This window comes from Pararge aegeria, chromosome 10 (genome assembly GCF_905163445.1).
Source record: "Pararge aegeria chromosome 10, ilParAegt1.1, whole genome shotgun sequence".
In the NCBI taxonomy this organism is placed as follows: domain Eukaryota; kingdom Metazoa; phylum Arthropoda; class Insecta; order Lepidoptera; family Nymphalidae; genus Pararge; species Pararge aegeria.
Genome location: NC_053189.1, coordinates 9,191,886 through 9,206,342, shown reverse-complemented (window position 1 = coordinate 9,206,342; position 14,457 = coordinate 9,191,886). Strand labels below are relative to the sequence as shown.

Genomic DNA, 14,457 nt, shown 5'->3' with positions numbered 1-14,457 from the left:
TTTTAAATGTTATTGCAATAATTATTATGACTAGATATGTCGAAAAACAAAATAAAACAATATAATAGATGGTGATGGGATACTTTTTAAACTACCTATATACATCTTCTAGTAAAAATGATCCATAAAATAGATTATATAAAATAGTTTTACGTAAAACAGATTCTTTATTGAGTAAATATTACGTAATACCTAAACGTTACGTCTACTTAATATATAGGAACTTTACACTTTTTATGTACTAAAAATTTCCGAATAATACTGCAACTAATGTTAATTATAATTGTGGTTTCGTACAACAATTACTGTGATTTTTTAAACTTTACACTCTGGTGTCCTTATAAATTAGTGACAACGCTGGAATAGTTATTCAATGTTTTTTATTCTTTGTTCCTAGGTTTTGGCTCACTTCAACTGACAGCACCATTCACGTGACATACTACGTAACTATTCCAACGTTATGCAACTTTTATTATTAAGGTCCCGTCAGTTTAGGAAAATTACATAACTTAAACAAAACTTATACTAGTTCTTTAAGAAAGTGGACATTGGCCATTATTGCAAGTATTTAAGTTTTCATATCAAAGAAATCATAAAACGCGGTGCCTCAATGGTTTAATATTATTCAGAAGATAAACCTTCCAAACCACAGAAGTTCGTGATTTAAAATTAAGTACAACACAGCTGTGTTATACTTACTGGCATGGTTGTCACGGCGTATTTTTGTTATTAAAGCTCGTTATTTCTTTATCCCATGAAAAAGTTGGCTGAAAATTTATTTTATGATTAACTGTAATACCCCCTATGACATCGTGCCCTTAATCGAAGTAGGCTTATATTTCGTTCGATTACAGATTCTTAAGTGAATATTTAAAGACTGTAATTACCTAAACGGACAGAGAATAGGCGCGATAACTTATTAATTAAACAAAGGCCAACGAGACAAGATAAATAATGTAAACAAAGTATCCTCAGACACGCTATTAGCGTTTTGTTGTTAATGATTATCTATTTTCGTTGGCCTTTATTTTGTTTCGAGGTTTAAAGCATTTTCCATTACTGAAAATGCCAATGACGTCACACGCAAACGAGCCTTTCTTTGCGCATTGCTATTGCCCGTCTGGCTACATTACCAGATGCATGTAAGATGTTATTGCAGCAATGTGTAATTACTTTATGCACTCTTCATTATTGCAACACCATATTTTTTGGCATGCAGCGTTTTTGAAAAGGACAATATTTTGAATCTAGCTTGGTTAAAAATCAATATTGGTAAGTTCGTCTATTCAGACGGGACCTAAAATATTATTTCTAAAACAATATCATATATTTTAAATGTTAAGTTAAGTTTGCTTGCAACGTCAAAAATTCTTACCAAAATAATATACAATAAGAAGTCGTGTTTGTTAGAATTAAAATGTGGCGGTAAAGGTGTAAGGGACATCTTGACGTCACTGCATATCGTTAGGCGACGTTAAACTGGCAAGAGAAAATGCGAGCAGCAATACAATTACTGCTTCATATTACAACCAATTATTTTGAATCATAATAAAATATACATTTTCCTAACCTCTAGACTAGATAGACTTTTCTATAACCTGTTCAGGTTTAGGAATTCAGCGATTTATATAATATATAATAAAAATGGATATTAATAACTAGTTACAGTAATCGCTGTACAAGTAGTCTCATCTGAATACGAGGCGTATAAAATCGGACCTGGGACAACTTCACATTGGATTACTTTTTGCGAGTCCAATACTAGTTTAACTTATATGTGGTATTTGCAGTTGCGTAAGAAATATTACTCATAATTAAACACAGGCCACTTTCCATTACTAATATGTAACTTTATTTATCCTGAAGCCCGTCCATTTCGAAAATTTTATTCTTCAACAGCTTCTCGTAACAGTCCTCGTGATTGTGTTTATGGTTCACAGCGTATATCATGTGGTCTATGGTCTCTACGGTTGCTGGGCATCTGTTCAAAGAGAAGTACTGTACGCATCTCCACGACGTCTTGCCGTGAGTTGTTGAATGCTTGGTGTATACAAAGTTCATATAAACAAGCTGTTTGTGTCCTTTTCTACTGTAAATATATTTGTACCGGACCGGTAACTGAGATTCGCATGTGCCGTTTATAACCAGCGATAGGGCATCTGCAATAGAGTAGAGAAAAATATAATTTTGATATGAAAAAAATTTAAAAGTTCATTTTAAACAAAGACCAAGGAATAAGGAGTGTAAAGTGATGTCATTTTCGATTTCATTCACATTTAATGATGTCTTAGTTTAAATTTCATGTCTGACAATCGATTATACATTTGATTTTAGTACATAGCCTAGATCCCTTTATCCATGCCAGGAAACTTTCTGTCGTCGCATAGAAAAATTCCAAGGAAAGGCCAATGCCAAGTTTGCCCCGTCCTGTAAAATCGTAGACCCGGTGCTAAAAGTTAGTACCTACGAATAGGATATATTTAATTAAAAGAGCAAAAATATTTGTATATATCATACTTTAATATTCATATAAAACACTCGTACTGAGTTATAAAAATTCACACACGCAATACAAAAATACTTTGTTTACTATTTATTAAATACGTACATATTTTCCATCATTTATAATTTTAAGGAGCTTAGCCGATACATTTCGAATTTAAATATTTATCACGTTTAGGAATGTAAATATAATTCTTATACAAAAAATTTCGCTTCATCAATACAAAATAGAGATCACTAAAATATATCATAAGTCACGGATAAAGACGTAAAATTTAGGTTGTGTTCATAATTAATGACAAGATTGCCTCTTTAGCGGCGATGCTTTCCGAGTACCATTTAAACAAATCGAAACGTTTTATTTAAATAAAATGTACTCAAGTTAAAATACCATTGTCTACAGATTCTATCATAGTGAATAGTGACTCAAGAAAACGTAAGTTTACCGTCGCATAAAAAACTGTTTTTCGTACATTAATCTACAAAGGCCAGATACGGACACTTTGCAAAATAAAAATTAAACTTTGTCTTTTATATTCTGTCATTAGTATAACTATATAAAAAAAAAACATTTACGTTTGCGAGGTCAACAATCTCGTTATATAGGCCTGCTTTCATTGGTTGATAAGCATGGTATTTATTCAAGGTGCGAGAGAATGCTAAGTGGTCCGTAAAGGCTCATTTTCATTGGTCAATAGGGTCTGCATGCTAGCTGCAGGAGATTTAAATTTATACGCTTACATTGTTTGACGAAAGCGCAAGCTGGGTGCAGGATATTTTTATTTGTAATTCGGTTAAACGAGCATCAATTTTTTTCTCGCTAATCGTCAACTGACACTTAACAAATGAAAAAAAATATAAACTTAGTTTTTTTAAATATCCATACGGATAATGAAAAGTATGTAAATACAAACACAGGATACCTCACCATATGGCAAGAATCATAGACAAGTTAGGTTAAATGAGTTGCCAAGTGAAAATTGGTGAAAGGTAAATGTTTGCTTACGAATCTTCTTCGATTAGGCATTGCCTTGTTCGGCCTTAGTGAAAACGGGCACAAGGGCATAGGTATAGAAGTCCAAGATTAGGATCATATTGCGATTACCGGTACCTAAATTGCCAAGATCAATGAACCTGCATTTTTTTGGTAGGTACATTTCACTGCAACATCAGATTGCAATCAATGTAATAGGTAACACAACCTAATATTTGAGTAGCTTACGTAATAATCCCTTATTAAATACAATAAATAGACTAGAATATGAGCAATCAAGTCTTGAATAATATGGCAGAGGATTGATGGCACAAAATATTCAGAGTTAAAGAAACTAGGCGAGTAGTGTATTGGCACTGGAGAAGTCTTAAGTATCTATCACATGCTACCAACATTATGAGTTAGTATATACTATTGGTAAAAAAATGCAAAAATATAGACTTTTCACTTATCTTTGTTTGTAACATTGAGTTAGTATAAAATTGTAATGATATTTCTCTTTTTGTTTTTATAAAATAGTTTATAGTATAAATAGTTTCAGTCAATTTGTGCAATGGTACTTTAGCGAACGTTAATTGTTAGTGAAATTTTTAAACAATTAAATTCATCTGATATGTAAATACTGTTTTGTCTATTATGGTTCTTTTATTATCTGTTATTATAAACATGTATAGCAAAATAAAAAAAAAATACGGTGCACTAAGCTTTGCTCAAATGAGATTTGTTAGATTTTGCCATTTTGAGCTCACGTAATTAATGTTTACTGGCTGAGTCATGGTACATTTAATTATAAAGTAATTCCATCACTTCTAACTGTATTAAATAGCTCAGTAAAAAAGTATTATAAAAAAGTATATCTTTGTAGCTTATAACTTTGCACAGAAGATTACAAAAAAAATATCTTACTGTGTAGATGTCCCAATGATGGAGTTTCTTTTGTTTGTAGGAAAGAGGGTATTCGAGTGAGTGACTGGACTGGAGAGATAAATATACTGAGTTGCGTTTTATTTGCATTCACTAAAACCCAGCGCACATATGAGTGAAACTATCTACCATTATGTTTTTAAAGGCAAGGCAAAACCGCGGCGTCTAAATTGCGTCCGGAGCGGCGTTCAAAATTTTTTGTTATTCCACACAATTACAATTTCGCCCTTGACTGCAATCTCACCTGGTAAGTGATAATGCAGTCTAAAATAGTAGCGGCTAACCTGTTAAGGGTATGGCAGTTATATTTAACTATAACCCTAATCAGTTTCTACGCGACATCGTACCTGACAGTTAAATCGCTTGTCAGTAATAAGCCGCGGCCCGGGTTATAGATAATTCAGAAAATATTACTTCTCAAATTGCCTGAACTGCACTTATCAGATCAGAGCGCTCACCACGAACCAGGTAGGTCGCCTATTTTCAAGATTGCCCCTAACGAACGACCAATCACAACAAGAGACCTGGGATTAGTAGCAGGACGCAAAATTAAACGCCTATAAGCGTAGTTTAGACGCGGCGGTGTTGCCCTCGCTTGAATAATTGTAAGATATATTTCTTCCGTAGACATTTTGGTCCCAATCTTAACTGAATCTATGATTCATCTATACTGTTTTTATGCATTATCACTTGTGATTATAAAAATATACTTTTCCTAAAAACTAGCACCCCTTAAGGGGCGAAAGCAATAGCAAACCTAAAGCTAGTTGGCATAATAATCCCCCTGTAGTTGTGAAACTTTGAACATATCGTTAAAATGTATTTCGAAGCAAGGCGATTTGCAAAACGGTAATTCGCAAGCGCTACACATGAATCGTGTGTCTCGACGTCGACCTATTCTCCAGCAAAGTCTACAGGACCTTTGGGGATACTTCTTTTTGCCATCTTCTTTCTGTGGTATTGTCACAAGACGATGGTCCATGGCGTTTTTTGGAAATTCCTCATTACTCTTTAAAGTGTTCGTAACTTTGCCGTTCACTAAGTTTTTAAGGTCCGCAAATAACGCAGTCAGGCTCGTGCAATCTGAAATCACGATGGGCATTTTCAATAAAAACGTATTTCACAAGAAATGAAATTTGGAAATTTTAAGAAATTAATCGACAATGTTGAAAATGCCATCGTGTTTTCATAGCATGAAGAGTTTGCAAAAGAAAACAACATATGCTAGAAAAATTTACAAATGATTGCATTTTCAACACAATCTCTATTTCTACTTGCAAATGAAAGAGTGTTAGCAAGCAAAAAAATTGTAATATACACTAGATTAGGCGGCCATTTAATTTGCATTTATAATAAACGTTTTATACAGCAGCTGCAGAACAATTTAGGTATAATTATTTATTCATGGTATGACTCAGCTAGAGAAAGATGAATGTACTTAGTTGCATATTATATGAAAAGTTCACTAAAACCAGTGCCTTAATGTGTAAAACTATCTATCTTTATGATTTTAAAGGCAAGGCTCAATGGTATGACACGGCTAGAGAAAGATAAATGCACTTAGTTGCATATTATATGAAAAGTTCACTAAAACCAGTGCCTTAATGTGTAAAACTATCTATCTTTATGATTTTAAAGGCAAGGCTCAATGGTATGACACGGCTAGAGAAAGATAAATAAATAAATAAATAAATAATAAATAAATAAATATACTACGACAATACACACATCGCCATCTAGCCCCAAAGTAAGCGTAGCTTGTGTTATGGTTACTAAGATGACTGATGAATATTTTTATGAATTATATATACATAAATACTTAGAAAATACATATAAACACCCAGACACTGAAAAACACTTAATGCTCATCACACAAACATTTTCCAGTTGTGGGAATCGAACCCACGGCCTTGGACTCAGAAAGCAGGGTCGCTGCCAACTGCGCCAGTCGGCCGTCCAAAGATAAATGTACTTTGTTGCATATTATATGAAAAGTTCACTAAAACCAGTGCCTTAATGTGTGAAACTATCTATCTTTATGATTTTAAAGGCAAGGCTCAATGGTATGACACGGCTAGAGAAAGATAAATGTACTTTGTTGCATATTATATGAAAAGTTCACTAAAACCAGTGCCTTAATGTGTGAAACTATCTATCTTTATGATTTTAAAGGCAAGGCAAAACCGCGGCGTTTGAATTGCGTCCGTAGCGGCGTTAAAGATTTTTTTTTACACACAACTACATGTTAGCCTTTGACTAACGTCATGTTGTATCACGCAGCTGCAGAACAGTTCAGGATTTTTTCTTAATTTTTGTTTGAGTGTTTTCTCCTAAGCTTGTAGAAAATATGCTCTCACATAAACAATATAAAACAGTTTTCTTGCCTTTTCTTTTCCTTTCTGGCTTCTTTATGACATATAAGTATATATTGTATATATTATGAGTAGGTATATATTATTTAATTTATTATTATTTTTCTATTTTTGTACCTAACCTAAGTAAGTCTTGACTTCATGTTCTTTGGTGGGTTACCTGGTAGAGATCTCTTTTAAAAGATAAGGCCACATTTATTTTATATAAATTGTGTTTGTTCTGGTTTCGTGCAAGGTGTACAATATATAGTATTTGATTGATTGATTGTATTTTAAATTTAGATTGCACAGTATGTTTTTAACATAGTGTCTTATAATTAAAAATCATAATAAATAGAAAGAAAATGCGAAATCAGAATCAGAATTAAAATGTAAAAATACTCACTTTCCTGTGGTGATTGATACTCCACTGGCCCTAGAAGGCTTTGCTTTCCATCTCTTGAGTTATCGTAACTCTTTGGAGTAGTACATACAGCTGGATCTGTTACTATAATATCACTGTCGTCACATTCAGTTTTTAATTCTATTGTGTTATCCGTTAATGAATTATTTTTGTCTTCCCATACTTCTTTCTCTGTACATAGCTTTTGCATACTTGGATTAAGAGATGTTGTAATTTCCACAGTGTTTTCTTCATATAAATTTCTAATATTCTCAATCTTACTAGATTGCAGTAACTGATTATTAGATTTGTTGTATGCAATCTTATCTATCACCTTTGGTCGTTTTTCAACATCTGAGTAGTAATTCTTTTGTAAGAATTCATCTGATTTTCTTTTAAGGCTGCTTAGCCTTTGCAATTTTTCGATGAATTGCCTTTGTTTTCTTAAATCTATGTCATTATTTTCTGCCACTTCATTTGTTGTGGAGTCGTATGCATCAGATGTGCTTGATTCTGCATCTGGACTATCATTTTGAGGTCCCAGAGGTTGCTTAGATGTTTCTTTTTCTGTTTCAAACACTTCTTCTTCAGTCTGCAAAACAAAAGATTGAAGTAAGCACCCAAATAAAGTGCAGTTTTAATCTTTCAATCTATAAATAGGGACTGAGTTAAGGTCATTCGAATATATTGTTATAGTTGTAACATATTCTAAGTACAGTTTTAAGTCCAAATTAGGTTCCTCAGATGCTATTTAAATAAGCTAAAATGTAATCAATGGTAATATTATAAATCTAAAGAGTTTGTATTCCACTACAAGTTGGCCCTTGACTGTAATCTCAACATAACAGCAAATATTTCAGTACTAACTTCAATATTGATGATACAGTGATGAAGGCCCTAGCAGTGCCATCAATTTAGATATGGTATGTAGGTTACTCTAAAAAAAAAAGGGACAGGTGCAACAGCAGGTGTTTTAATGGGATTTATAAAACCTTTGAAAGTTAAGCTCTAAGTTCTTAGTACTAATTCTTGTTGAATTAGAACTAAGAACTTAGAGCTTAGAGCTTAACGCTTAAGTTTTGTGTAACTGCTGTCATAGTCGTCATATTTGGGTAATTACTGGAGTAAAACACAGAGCAATTATTGCACAAACTTTTTTTTCAGGATTATATTCTGCCTTTCTATTGGGCTTAATTATAAGCACTTTTGAATTTATTTTATCAAATCTGTCTGTTCGGTCTGTTCTGTCTGAACCACCGGTTTGGAGGGCCGATTCTACCAAGAAGTCAGCTAAAAACTCAGCAGTTGCCCATAAGCAGCATGCTGGGTAGTCGGACTTAAAATCACAGTTTATTTTTTCTTTATTTCACTACGAGCTAGCAATCTCACCTGATGGTAAGTGATGATGCAGTCTATTCCTAATATGTTTCAATGAGACATGCAAAATTGTTTTGTTGGTAGTGTGGAAACTTGCTACAGCCTAAGCTTCCCACCAGACTAAATAGTAGTAGAAGCACAGAGGATATTGCTGCCCATTCACTCTATTTAGTTGCTTTGTACATCATCCACAGAAAGATAAGGGGTGGTAACAACATTACTTCATATTGGGCTTAATTATAAGCACTTTTGAATTTATTTTATCAAATCTGTGTGTTCGGTCTGTTCTGTCTGAACCACCGGTTCGGAGGGCCGATTCTACCAAGAAGTCAGCTAAAAACTCAGCAGTTGCCCATAAGCAGCATGCTGGGTAGTCGGACTTAAAATCACAGTTTATTTTTTCTTTATTTCACTACGAGCTAGCAATCTCACCTGATGGTAAGTGATGATGCAGTCTATTCCTAATATGTTTCAATGAGACATGCAAAATTGTTTTGTTGGTAGTGTGGAAACTTGCTACAGCCTAAGCTTCCCACCAGACTAAATAGTAGTAGAAGCACAGAGGATATTGCTGCCCATTCACTCTATTTAGTTGCTTTGTACATCATCCACAGAAAGATAAGGGGTGGTAACAACATTACTTCATCTGCCGTCATCACACGGTAACAATCTTAGAGCTTACCTCCTTATTAGTTAATCCTTTGATTTGTAACACTTCTGCTGTGCCTATAAAGCTTGTGAGATCTTCCCTTTTCACACTCACTTCACCATGGTACATGAATTGCAATAAATCTCTCATAGCTTTGTGGGTGACGTCTCTCAATACAACTGTAAAACATACGTATGCTAATAAAAAAAAACTTAAAATTATAGAAAATTGAATATAGGTTTTGCAATTTCTTTACAAAAGGACTTTAGAATTTGAAATGCAATTTAAAAGCATACATAATATCAAGAATTGTGATTTGTATTTGAATTAGCTAACTACTAGAAAAATTAAGCAGAGAATTTTATAAAATAAACATTGCATTAGAAAACCATTATTTTTTTATGCTGGCTCTCTTCTTTATCTCATTACCTACCTTTGATAGTTGTTTAACTAGAATTACCATAGCTCAACTACACAAGAATGTGCATACATTGTATACAAGAATGTATACCCTGTATTAAATAAAATTAAAGTAAATGTGTGCTATGAAAAGTCTATGGGTTACTGTTACTATTTCATTTTATGAATAGGCTTCAATTCATTCAATGTAAAACACATTATTACACTAATCATTTATAATTGCTTACCAATTGGATGCTGACAGGGATTTAATTGGAACATCTTTTTGAAATAGGGAGAACATATTGAAAGTATAACTTTATGCGCTTGTAGTAAGTGACCGTCCACTGCGATGGTTACATCGACGAATTCACTGTTTCCTAGTAAACTAGCGAACCCTTTGCTGAGGTTCCCGTGGAAATTGTTCCAAGACAATGAGAATTGTTGATCCATTTCTAATCACTTTTTTTGACACAAATAAGGCTGTTATTTGTCCCTTTGCATTGTTAAACTGGTAAAATATCATCTGAGAGGATAATTACATAAACTGAAAACCCTAACACGAGATTTTTTTTGAAACAGCAATGTTTTTGCGAATAATGAGATGAAAGCAAAGTGTATTTTTGACATTAGTTAGCGGCGCGTCGCATAGTGTTGAGTATAGAGGAACTAGTAGAACAATCACAGATTGAAGATATGGCAAAGAGAATAGTAACCTGATAAAGAACGAAGACACTGTTCGTTAGAGTTTATTCGAATTCTCTTTGAAAATTTAACTGAAATAATTTGAGGATGTTAAAGAAGATAAAAGAAATTAATTTCCTCACCCCACTGACTTCGATATACTACCTACCTATAGTATAATTATAAAGGTCAGTGCTCAATCCATATTTTTTATGTAGTGTTTATATTCTCATTGGTATTTAAGTTTCGTCAGCTTGGGTTCTTGCCTTTTTTAGCATGGTTGAGAGTGCTTGCCGATTAAAGTAGGCGCGAAGCAAGTGCGCGGACTGTAGCTAATTTGAAAAGAGAGGCTTGAATTACATTACTTTGTGTTAACCTTCAGAAAATAGTTTTAGTACTAGATAAGTATCTAGTTTCAAAAATACTTTTCGTACTTTCATCTAAGAAAATTTTACGTTAACTATCATATATGGTTGCGATATATAAAAATATGGAAGACAATAATATGTTAGGGAATTCCCCACTAAGTATTGTGGTTTTGTAAACATGCAAGTCGCAACATCATAATCATAAAATTGTGTGACCAGCACTAGTGTACTAGGGACTACCAATAGGATAGTGGGTGGTAGATGAAAACCTCGACAGGTTTTTAATGTGCGAGAGGTTTGTTGCAACTTGCATTTGCTCATTCTTGCTACGTGACGTGGCTAATCCAGCACTTTTGATATCGTTGGCTATTGATTACTTTTATAACTTACCTTGTTAGTATTTTGCTGCCATGTACTTACATACTATCGTTACCTTTGTTTCACTTTTCATACATAAAACACAAAGAAGATAAAATCTTTCATTTGGAATGATTTTATTGCATCATTTACAAAATGTTGCTAATGATATCTAGTAGGTAATTTATGTAAGATTTGCTGTTGGTTTGTAATTTATCGTCAATGTATCTTGATTTAAAGCAATGTATAGGTAATACTCATTCAACTGTGAAGATATATTTTTTTATAAACACTGACTGTGTTACTCTACATTTAAATTAATAATGTTTATGCTTTGCACTCGGCTAGAGGCTAGGCACGGGCAGACAGAACAATTTACACCGAAAGTGCGTTAAATAGTTCTGTATTATTGTTATACTTACTCGTTAGTGTAGAAATAGTTCTGCGCCTGAAATAGATAGTTCGAAGCAGAAAACAATCGAATGCGATTTTATCTACCACAAACAGACAGTTGACTGATTTTTCGTGATAAGTTTAGGTTAGTTGAAAATACCACACTAATGGTTACACTAGTTTCCGACTTTCGGTGCCTCTGGCGCTGACAGTAAAATTGCACAAATTGCTCGAGTTGCACGACCTTAGGCACCAAGAGCCCACGGTCAGTACACCTACTCTGTATTATAAATGCTTTATCTCTGTGTAGAAATGAAGGGTCTTATTAAAAAACGTAGCATAACGTCGGAACACCTATGTGTGTTTATGATTATTTATTTATTTATTTATTTATTTATTTATTTATTACATAAAGTTTCCAAAAAAAATAAAAAATACTTATAGCTAGCATCAGAAAACCACGCAGGTTTGTAATATATGCTAACAGAGAATTAAATCTAGGTACGTTACTACAGAACATTATTGCCAGTTTACCATGTTGTGTATAAAAATGATCACAAGTTACTTAAAAAGAAGGACTTCAGTTTTTTCTTAATATTACGAGGATTAATATTGTCTCGTACATCAGTGGGTAATTCATTAATAAGGCGAGGAACTAGGTAAACGTTCGTGCGCTCGCCATACCTATTGAACGCGCCCGAAGTGCATAACCGGCCTCGACTGACGGCCCGCGTGCATACAGGATGTTGTACTTTGTTCCAGTATATGTTATTGAAAAAGTTTTCTTTTAAAATTGAATATTTCAACTGTACATGCACTGGTAAAACTTTACACTGTTTAAAAAGTTCAGCTTCGGAATAGTTACTATGGTTATTGTTAAGGATAACTTTTAAAATTCTTTTTTGCAGCTTGAATATTTCTTTTAAATAAGAGTTATATGTACGGCCATAACTGCTCAAACCATACTGGATATATGATTGAGCTAGAGAATTATACAATATTAATTTTATTTTGAAGGGAATACGATTTCTTAGAATTATTATATTAGCTAAAAATTGCCTAAGCTTATTGCAAACGTGTTCAATATGATAACTCCAATTAAATTTACTATCTATATGTAATCCTAAATATGTAACAGTTTCAACCACTTCAATGACGGGGCATTTACAACTGGTGTCATTCGAGTGTAGGCAACTATGGTCATGGGCAAGAATATGGTTCATTGGGAGTTTTGCAAGATGCGGAGATTTTATGAGTATTAATTTAGTTTTACCTGGGTTGATTACTAAACCAGAATCGTGACACCACTTATTCAACATATTAAAATCAGACTGTAGAAGGTCACGAGCATTATCAGGATCTTTATCAGCAATCAGTAAGCATGTATCATCCGCAAATTGGTAAACCGTGGAGTACTTTATGCAGTTAGGCATATCATTAACATATGAGAGAAAGTGAAGAGGGCCCAACACTGAGCCCTGCGCTGTACCCTCAGTAGATGCTACATGCCTACTATATGCAGTATCAATCTTAACCGTAAACGTTCTATTATAGAGATAATTCTCGCACCATTTTAATAATGGTCCACGAACCCCACATCTACCCTCTCTACATCTATGATGCTCTGTCGGTTGAAGTGTGACCATTCCGTCGATTTACCACGGTTATGCTAATCATAATCTATAGGATGCGGATATTTAAAATTTAAAAATCATAGTAAACATTTCAGGTACTACGAAGATACATATAACATATTAGTACCGCGGTATATAGAAAAAAGATACAGTAGTTCGAAATAATACGTCTTAATAAGTTAATAGAACTTAATGTACACGCGAGGTCGAGATAGATCTGTAGTGCGTTTGTGTTTGCGCTTTTAGGTTTTCACTTTGTTTTATAAAAATATAGCATGGTGGTTGGTATATGCTCTAAAACTCTCTCATAGGAGAAGACCGTGCCGAGTTGCCCAGCAGTAGACGTTAATAGGCTGCTTATACATGTTATAGGTACATTATATCAAATCCTCATCCTTCAATAGAGTCTACACACATTCAACATTTCTGCCGTGATTCTATAAAGTAGATCCGACGGTTATGGGCTCTCCCTCTATTACAAATACCTACATTTCTAACTCAGTTTCTAGTGATTTTGTTCGCTTTCCATTAGTATAGAGCTCGCTGAAACTTTTCACCAGTGACCGCAAACCAGTCTAGCTAAATTAAGTTTCCACACAACTTTACAAAGTTGTCGTAGATCCAAGATTGTACATTAACCAAATGTGTGTCAGGCGACTACATTCATACAGACGGAAAACTTCGAGGTTACATACAAAACGTGGACCCTATCTAAGGATCTTGTCTGGTCTGGGAGATCTATAGAAATTTTATTAAGTACTCTACAAATTTCATATATATATATTGTACTTTTATGAATTGCAATAATACTCATATTATGTTCTCATATTTTAACTAACTTAATAGTAGGTAAGGGTTAGAGATTTCATCCCTACTGACTCTTACTCTCTACCTTGGATTACGACTTAAAATGGAGAACCCAAATGAAATAGGTATATCAAAAATTAACTTTCTTCATTGATGGGATAACTGCGAAATATAGTTCACTGCCTTCCCCATCGAGTACGTAAGTTAATAGACAACTCCTTGGTAAAACCACATCTATACTTAATTGAAATTTGGGGTTTTGCACTAAAGACTCATTTAAAAGACCTAGAAATGACACAAAACAAAATGATTAAAATGTTATCTAATTATGACTATTTAACACCTAAAACTGAATTGTACTAAAACACAACACTTATGAACATCAAACAGCTACATACCTACTGTACTTGCGTATTAATAAGAAAAATTCTTAACAAATCCATTCATACACACATCACATTTACAAAAATACACTAAGTGCAGAGTAGAATCAATCGTAGAGGAGACTATATTTTACTTCCAAGTCTTAGAACCTACCTCGGGCGAAGAAATGTGAAATTTGAAGGAGTACAACTCTACAATAAATTACCCACGGAAGTGAAAAATGCGCAGTCG

At 33.7% G+C, this 14,457-nt stretch overlaps 1 protein-coding gene across 2 annotated transcripts; it reads right to left on the bottom strand.

Annotated features, from left to right (window-relative positions):
* Nucleotides 1–46: 46 nt before the first annotated feature.
* Nucleotides 47–10,237, bottom strand: LOC120626811 (zinc finger and BTB domain-containing protein 43-like). 2 transcript variants are annotated; one of them, XM_039894563.1, is made up of 4 exons: nucleotides 9,848–10,237; nucleotides 9,234–9,379; nucleotides 7,178–7,766; nucleotides 47–2,159 (listed from the first exon to the last, which is right to left on the bottom strand). In XM_039894563.1, exons 1-4 carry the CDS (start codon nucleotides 10,050–10,052, stop codon nucleotides 1,852–1,854), a joined length of 1,248 nt encoding a protein of 415 aa, XP_039750497.1. In that variant the 5' UTR covers nucleotides 10,053–10,237; the 3' UTR covers nucleotides 47–1,851. The 2 variants fall into 2 exon arrangements, with proteins under 2 accessions (XP_039750497.1, XP_039750496.1); XM_039894562.1 differs by lacking the exon at nucleotides 47–2,159 and adding an exon at nucleotides 3,464–5,503.
* Nucleotides 10,238–14,457: the final 4,220 nt, after the last annotated feature.